The 8,825-nt window shown below is 45.1% G+C and overlaps 1 protein-coding gene across 2 annotated transcripts; it reads left to right on the top strand.

Annotated features, from left to right (window-relative positions):
* Positions 1 to 3,722: 3,722 nt before the first annotated feature.
* ALG11 (ALG11 alpha-1,2-mannosyltransferase) lies at positions 3,723 to 8,781 on the top strand. Of its 2 annotated transcripts, none has more exons than XM_066176104.1 (4): positions 3,723 to 3,801; positions 4,731 to 4,961; positions 5,671 to 6,602; positions 8,387 to 8,781. In XM_066176104.1, exons 1-4 carry the CDS (start codon positions 3,764 to 3,766, stop codon positions 8,656 to 8,658), a joined length of 1,473 nt encoding a protein of 490 aa, XP_066032201.1. In that variant the 5' UTR covers positions 3,723 to 3,763; the 3' UTR covers positions 8,659 to 8,781. The 2 variants fall into 2 exon arrangements, with proteins under 2 accessions (XP_066032201.1, XP_066032202.1); XM_066176105.1 differs by having other exon boundaries at positions 3,749 to 3,801; positions 4,770 to 4,961.
* The last annotated feature ends 44 nt before the right edge of the window (positions 8,782 to 8,825 follow it).

Here is an 8,825-nt window from a genome sequence, read left to right as displayed (position 1 = left end):
CTTTCGCTGGCATGTCAGCCTTGTGGAATTTCTACAGACAAGATTTTGAATAGCATTCTCACTGCTGGAGTGGGAACACCACAGAGAGTTCATCACTGCTCCTGCTAAAGTTCTTGTCAGTGTCTGAAATGCTTGCATGCAATATCCTCTGCTACATATGAATGAAGGTGGGGAAGTTGTGAAGTGTCGATGACTCAATTAATTAGCCTCTGTTGGACGTTCACACATTAAAGGTAAGCTTTGCAGTCTGCAAGTCTGTCAGCAACACAGGTTTCATACTGCTCACATCAGCATCTGAAAACTCTGTGATTAATGAAAAGGTAACAGAAGAACTTTGAAAGAATTAATACATCTGTTTTTAATTACCACTAGAGGAACTAAGAAAAACAAATAAAACAACTACGATTAGTAAGAGCATGGGACAGTTTTTCTGTGAGGAAAAGCTGAGGGAACTGGTATTGTTCAAGCCTTGACAAGGCTTGACAGAGCCCTAAATGTGTGAAGGGAGGGTGAAAAGAGGAGCTAGGCTCTTTTCACTGGGGCCCAGTGACAGGACCAGAGGTGATGGGCACAAACTGAAACATGGAAAGTTCCCTCGGAACATCAGGAAACACTTCTTCACTGTGAGGGTGACCAAGCACTGGCAGAGGTTACACAGGGACGTTGTGCAGTGTCCATCCTTGGAGGTATTCAAAACTCATCTGGACTCAGCCCTGGACAATCTGCTCTAGGTACTCACTTTGGGCAGAGGGGCTGGAGAAGATGGCCTCCAGAGGCCACAGAATCATAGAAAGGTTGGGTTAGAACAGACATTAAAGATCATTTAGTTCCAACCCCTCTACTGTGGTCAACTAGATCAGGTTGCTCAGGGCCCCATCCAACCTGGCCTTGAACACTTCCAGGGATGGGAAATCCAGAACTTCTCTGGGTATTCTGTTGCACCCTCACAGTAAAGAATTTCTTCCTAACATGTAACCTGAATCTTTCCTCTTTTAATTTAAAACCATTTCCCCTTGTCCTATCACTATCTGTCCATATAGTAAGTCACCCTCCCTCTATTTTATAAGCCCTCTTTAAGTGCTGGAAGGCTGCAATGAGATCTCCCTGGAGCCTTCTCTTCTTCATCCTGAAGAACCCCAACACTCTTAGCCTGTCTTCACAGGAGAGATATTCCAGCCCTCTGACCATCTTCATGGCCCCACTGGAGTTGTCCAAGAGGACCCTGTCTTTTCTGTATTGAAGACGCCAGAGCTGGATGCAGCACTCTAGGTGGGGTCTCATCAGAGTAGACCAGAGCAGCAGAATTCCCTCCCCGCTCTGCTGGCCACACTGTTTGTGATGCTGCTCAGGATGCTGTTGCCCTTCTGCACTGCAATTGTACATTGCCAGCTCCTCTCCAGCTTTTTGTCCATGAGAACCCCTAAGTCCTTCTCTACAGGGCTTCTCTCAATGAGTTCTTCTACTCTATACTCATGTCTGGGATTGTCCCAGTCCAGGTGCAGCACCTAGACATTGAGCCATTGACCACAACTCTGGCTGCATCCATCCAACCAATTCCTCCCCATCTCAGATATTCTGTGATTCCATGAACTATAAATTATTAGAGCTAAGAAAACTATTTGACACTCCGACATCAGGCAGATTTCTCCCTAAACGAGCAAGTGAAACTCAAAAGCCAGGTATGTAAGTGTCTCCCTCATTAATTAGTCTTCTTGCTTCCAGGAACTTTTCACCATTATTACTTAAGTGTCAACTTAATTAAGTTGTGACCTGTAGTTCCTTCAGCTTCTTAAAGACTTGGTGTAAGATTCATACCTTCCAAGGGAGTGACCATGGACTCCTTTCCAAGTCAATGGGGAGAAACATAAATTTCATCATCTGTAATAGTCTGGACTTTCTGTTCCCAAGAATAACTTCCCTCTTCCTCTGAACTCAGACAACAATCTTCAAATGTTGAAGAAAGAAAGGTGTTTTGAGTTCAGAGAGGTAAATCCAGCAGAGATCTATTCTGTAAACATTCCACATGTTTTTAAGGCAACTGGTCTGTCAGGGAAGAGGAGAAAGATAAGGGAGAGAAATCAACACCTGTTGCATCCTCCTTATGAGAGCAGTTGATTCAGAAATGAAATGTTAGGCCATGCTTGCTGGACCTCCCACAGACCTCTTCTAATTTACATGCTTACGTGGACACGTCCTGGTAAAACTTACAGTCAGTCATACTTAGGACAGTCAAAATATTTAAATAAAAACATCAGTAAAATAACCAATAAATTTCTGAGTTTCCACATTTCCAGTTTCACTCTCACAGGATGAGTCCTCCTAAGTGGAAAACTCAATACAGGCAAGTCAGAACCAAATAACCATCATTTAAGCTGGATTTTTCTCACTCCCACTAGAGCAGAGCCTTTGTCTCTCTGCCTCTGGTTATAGCAGTGGCCACATAAATTAATGATTCATCATTTCCCAACCTGCACTCTTCTCACGCAGAAAGAAGGCACACAATGACTTTCAGCCTAACATAACACCTCCAAGACCTCAAAATGCACAGCTGGCTAGAACATGAATTAGATCATGCTGACTTCAAAGAGGCTGAAGGATCACAGGTTCTGGAAAGGTCGTTTAAAGAAACAAGGTTTAAAATTCCCTCAAATTTTGGACAGCCTCAACTCTCAAAGAGACTGAAGAATGAGTTATCTGGATCAAACTTCCCACATAAAGCATTTTATTATTTTTAAATGGAGAATGGGTTGGGGGGGAAAGAAGCATGTAGCAGTGTGACAGGAGATCAGAAATGTTTTGGACTGTTCTGTCAGAGTCTCTCCTGATCTAGACAGTCTGGTAGTTTCACTCAATGTTTCTCAGGACTCCAGAGATCAGGGTGAGTTCCTTACGTTGTTCCAAGGATGACATTTTAGGAACACGAAGTCTTGATGCGGACTGAAACATCATTAGTACTATTTTGAAAAATCAGCACCATTCGGTCGGTGCACATAATCTCCAATCAAGACAAAACAGGGCAAAAAGTATATTAAGTAGAGATAAACTCAGTGGCAACTGTCCCCATGATCGTGTTCATGGGATCATTTTGGAGACGGTGCCAGGCGCAGCCTGTGTTGGACACCCTGCACTGGGTCTCACAACATGAACCTGCACACTGTCGCTGCCAGCTCCCCCTCGATAATGAGGGATTCACTGACAAGCAGGAGATTACGGCAGGGCTGCAAGCCAGGACGTGGAGTTCATCGAGGACATCCTCTCCTGGCCAACGAGAAGGGCCAGCATTCACACAGGCAAAACCTGAGAGAGTGTGGGATGCAGCACAAATCCCGTGTTCGCGGGAGGCCTCCACCTCCGAGCGCCCTCCCTTCCACCGTGCCCAAGGAAGCCGAGGACGTCACTTGAGGAGGTCGCAGTGCAATTCAAGGAACAGCACGTCTTATGTCTGACTAAACTGTGCCCAGGATGTGCTGTTGTCCACTCTCTTCCGGCATCTTTGGGAAAAACGTTTCACGCAACAGCACAGGCCACCCAACGACCCACTGCGCTGCACTTGTCCCACGGGGAGCAGGCTCTATGTTTGCTGGGTGGGGCGAGGGCGACGAGGAGGCGGGGAAGGAGGTGAAGGAGGAGGCGGAGGCGGAGGCAGCGGCGTCGCTCCCGCCCCTCGGGGGCGCTGCCAGCCGGCAGCCGCTGCCCGGCTGGTCCCGCCCCGCCGGCCGGGAACCTCCCTTTCCGCCGGGAGGGCGACGCAGCGCTGCCCAAGATGGTGGCCGGAGGGCTGTGCTTGTGTGGGCTCCTCAGGTACCGCGGCGCGGGGGCGGCGCGTCCTGGCGGCGGGCAGGGCGGGCGGGGCGGCCCCTGCCCGGCCGCGCTCCTCCGGCCCCGCGGTGGGCCCTGCCCGGCTCCGCGCTGTGCCGCCGGCTCGAATGGGTTAAGGTGCTTTTCCGCCGCTCCCGGCCCCAGATGAAAGTGCTTCCTCCTTATGTGTCAGTCGTGGCGCGTGGGTCGCTGCTTTGGTCAGCGGGAGCGGCTGGATAAACGCTGTTTGTCCCAAGGGTTAGCGGCACAGCGGGAGGAACCGGGCGCTGTCCCTGTGAGGCTCCTGGGCCAGGAAACCTCCCGCTACAGGGTTAGCAGAGCTGTCAGGGAGAGCGAAGGGAAGAGCCCTTGCAGTGACTGAGAGTCCAGAGGAGGCGGCTCTCTGCACACAGAGACTGTACAGATCTGCTTTGGACAGCTAGCATAGATGTTCATGCCTCCGGGCAGTGGGAAGTGCAGGTTGGAATAGGCGATGCCTGGCCCCAGTAACCCGGCACCAAAGCAGTTCACAGTAGGGCGAGCCAAACAGGAGATTGGGCTGAAAAAAACACTTTAAAAACCTGTTTGGAAGTCACTCCGCTGGTTGTGTATTGCCGGGTTGCTAAGGGCGTGCAATTTTTACAAAGTGTGTAGAGCACGTGAAGATAGATAACACGTAGAGGGCATGAATAAACAATAATAAATGGTTGCAAGGTAGCAGCTGGGGAAAAGACATCTTCGGATAAACAATGCAGAGTAGTGATTTCATTTCTGTAATTGTCAGTCACATACACTGATGATTTCTGAGATTAGAAGAACTCAAGAAGTTGTCGAACTCCTTGTAGCTCTACATTTAAGTCATTCTCGCTCAATGCCGTACACAGTAATTCTTTAAAGCAATTACATATTTTAAAATTTCTGGCTTGTTTCAGATTGCTGTGCTCATTGTTACTCCCTGCATTATTTCTAAGTGGAATTTTGTGCATCTGCTTGGTGGTACTGCTGTGGGGAGTACGGCTCTGGATCCAGAGGAAGAAACAGTTGAGCTCAGCCGAAAGAGATGGGAAGCGACCACTGCTGGTGGGCTTTTTTCACCCGTATTGCAATGCAGGAGGTGGAGGGGAGAGAGTCTTGTGGTGTGCCATCAGAACGCTCCAGAAAAAGTAAGTGTATGTGTTTATCAAACACTGTATTTCATTCTCAGCTTCTGTTGCTATTCTTTATGCATATGTTGGCATTTTACATATATAAGTAGGAGTCATTAAAAATCTGCTGGTCTTTTATTTTACATCTGAGTTTCATGTGGTTGCATTCTACTTCATCCTTTTAGATTTTGATATTTCCTGCTGTGGCACCTCTCGGTTTTTTTCTTTCTTTCCTTGAGATAACCTCTCCTTCCTCCTCAGTTTCAGGTATGGAACTGTGTATAGTTATAACTCCTCACCAAATAACTGATCATCTTTATACGTGCCTCTTGGTGCAGGAGGAAAAACAAATTAAGACCTAAAGTGGATTCAACATGGGCACATCTACTGATTTGCCATCATTTGCATTTTGCTCATGCTGTGTACTAAATAGGTATCTCCTAATGTAGAGCACAGTGTTCTGAAGTCTGAAGAATAATAATGAGCTCCTTCTATGTTTTATTCAAATTAAAATATTCCTCAAGCTCTCAGCCATATGTTTTTCTGCAGATCAAAAAAAAAAACCAGTGGAAATACAAGGAAAAGTATAATTTAGGTAAAATAATTTCTAGGCCAGACATTTGTTCTCCCATTCTTCTTGAGTACTTTCAAGTGGATTATATTTTCGTTTCTTGTTGGAAAATGGGAAGAGAAGAATATGTGAAATTATTTTTCTTTATTCTTACAGGTACAGAAATGTAACTTGTGTTGTTTACACTGGTGATAGAGATGCCACTGGAGAAGAAATAGTAGAAGGCGCTTTTAGAAGATTCAATATTAAGTTAATCCATCCTGTGAAGTTTGTATTTCTAGAAAAACGCTTCCTTGTGGAAGCTTCTCTTTATCCTCACTTCACTTTGCTGGGACAAAGTTTAGGATCAGTGTTCCTTGGCTGGGAAGCTCTTCTGAAGTGTCCTCCTGATATTTATATTGACTCAATGGGTTATGCCTTCACAATTCCCCTCTTCAAGTACCTGGGAGGCTGTCGTGTTGGATGCTACGTCCATTATCCCACTATCAGCACCGATATGCTCTCTGTCGTGAGGAATCAGGATACCAGGTTTAACAACGCTGCCTTCATAACAAGCAGTCCTCTCTTCAGCAAATTTAAACTTGTCTACTACTACTTCTTTGCTTTCATGTACGGGCTGGTTGGTTCCTGCAGTGATGTGGTTATGGTGAATTCTTCTTGGACACTGAATCACATCCTTTCCCTCTGGAGAGCTGGGGCTTGCACTAGTGTTGTCTATCCACCATGCGATGTTCAGACTTTCCTGGATATTCCACTGGAAGTGGAAAAGAGCACCAGTGAATATTCCATTGTTTCTGTCAGCCAGTTCAGGCCTGAAAAGGATCATCCTTTGCAAATCAGAGCCTTTGCTAAATTGCTGAAAGAGAAGAGAGTGGGGCAGGAGCCATCACTGAAGCTGATCTTGATCGGCGGCTGTCGTAACCAGCAGGATGAAGAGCGTGTCAATAACCTGAAACGTCTTTGTGAAGAGCTGGGAGTTAGTGATGATGTGATGTTCAGGATTAACATTCCCTTTGAGGAGCTGAAGAGACACCTGGCCGAAGCCACCATCGGCCTGCACACCATGTGGAATGAGCACTTTGGGATCGGTCAGTGCATTTATTGAGCATTCAGCTGCTTGTCCCTAAGTGTCTAAGCATAGAGGTCTGCATGCCAAGCAGGTGTCCTGCTCCTGTTCCCATTGTAGGCAGTGCAGCTGCCATGAAGCCCACAGGACCAGTGCAGATGTGGTGCAGATGATGCACCACTAGGTGCTACTGTAGTGCAAGCTGAAGTGCTGTAGTCATAAGCTGTTAATTCTGTGCATCCTCTGGTCACCTGAACACAGAGCTAGTCCCATTAGTGCTGCCCAGGATGTCCTGCTGACCTCCAGCTATTGCCCTGCAAGGTCATGGGTCACCCTATTGTCCTTGGGTGAGGTTTGCCAACCTTCCAGAGCTTTGAGAGGCTGCAGGTGCTTTCTCCTTCAGCACCTTAAATTGTGCCCCGGTGGCTCCACTGACTGCAAGGGGAGCTTAGGGGCAGTTCGTGTGTAGACATTGATGTTAGAGGTTTTGGTTGTTTTTCACCTGCCTCAAATGCCATTTGAAATGTCCAGTGTATGTCATGGGCCTCCAGCTGCTGTTTCAGGGGTGTGAGTCTCCCACAGATCCTGTCTGGTACAAATAAGGCTCGTGTAGATTCCACCAGGTGCCTTTGGTCATGTTGTTGCATTTGGCATCTCTGCTGAGGCAAATGTATGAAGCCCTTAAATTGGTGGGTGTAGCATGGAGCAGAATTCTAGAGAGGACCTGGGACCCAGAATTAAGGTACGGGGCTCAGTTTATTTGGATTAGATTAGCCTTGACTTTGAAAGGGAATGCCCGTCTGTCATAAATCTACAGTAGTCAGGTAAGTTAGTTGCCAAACGGATGGATGCCATACTCAGTTAAAGTGTGACTAAACTGCATTTAACTTGTTCAGACTTTGTTAGAAAACAGGTTAAGTAAGTATCAGAAGTAGTAGTTTATGGTCTGAAGGAGGTTGGTATAAAATAATTGACACTGAAGTGTCTCTCAGAAGCAACGGCAAAATATTGGAAATTATGTGTTCTCTTTTTTTATTTTCTCCCACAAAACAGTTCAGTTAATTTTTTTTTGGAAGTGATAAAATCACACTGATTTTGAATTTGAGCAGGATTTAACCTTCATCTAACAGGCTTTTTATGTGTAAAAAACATATTCCAAAACTTTGGAGCACTGTTTATAGTAGGCAATGTTTGAACTGAGGAAATTTATAACAACCAGATCAGAACTGAGAAGAATCAGCATTTCTGAGGTCTGTTCTGAAACCATGGAGCAGAATTGAAGTTGCTGTGTACATCATGTGTTGTTCCTATCCCACAGCTTTTGGCTGGGGAAACCTTACTGATTCCCATTTCATTAAAATTTCTTCCATCAAAAATAGAGATGTGGAGATAAGAGTTTTTAGTAGTGTCTTGCTGAGTTGTTAGAAGCTATAAAGATTTGTTCATCTGCAAAATATTGAACTTCTGAATATTTTCATTGAAATGTGCATAGTCAACTTTTCCAAATGTTCTAAATATCCATCCAAACATTTAAAATCAGGTATGTTACAAGACCCCCAAATTAACCAGTTATATCTGATACCTAATTTCAATTTTATGTGTTTAAGAGAAAATGTCATTCAGTCCTTAGAACTAAAAAATTTAAATTTGTGTCTCTTATGGGACCATTTTTGCTGTATTTTTCCAGCTGATTTGGAATGGCAGTCTGTAGTGAATTTTACTGTTCGTTTAACAATCCAGTGTTTTACAGAAGGTCAAAGCACATGATATGCATGCTCATACCAGCATTTTTTGTATCTCTTACAGGAGTAGTTGAATGTATGGCAGCTGGCACAGTTATCCTGGCTCACAATTCTGGTGGCCCCAAATTAGACATCGTGGTACCCCATGAAGGACGTGTTACAGGCTTCCTAGCAGAAGATGAGGATGGTTATGCTGAGACAATGGCTTACATATTTTCCTTGTCTCCTGAGAAAAGACTGGAGATCAGAGAAAACGCTCGTCGCTCTGTGCAGAGGTTTTCTGACCAGCATTTTGAAGACACATTCCTGTTATCTGTGGAGCCCTTATTTAAATAAGTGTATATAAGTCAAAATGAACATGAGTAAAATTAATTTTTTATATTTGACTGTGTGGCACGTGTAAATATATCTAAGCTATGATCCCTTGGTTCCATTCAATAAAAAGGTGGTTTTTCTTTCTGTCAGGCTGTCTGCTTTATGTAACAGATACTTTTTTTTTTCTG

The sequence above is a fragment of the Chamaea fasciata genome, unplaced genomic scaffold (assembly GCF_029207755.1).
Source record: "Chamaea fasciata isolate MVZ Bird 193981 ecotype frontalis unplaced genomic scaffold, bChaFas1.0.hap1 SCAF_2, whole genome shotgun sequence".
NCBI classification, from domain to species: Eukaryota; Metazoa; Chordata; class Aves; order Passeriformes; family Sylviidae; genus Chamaea; species Chamaea fasciata.
This window is presented reverse-complemented; position numbering and strand designations above follow the sequence as displayed.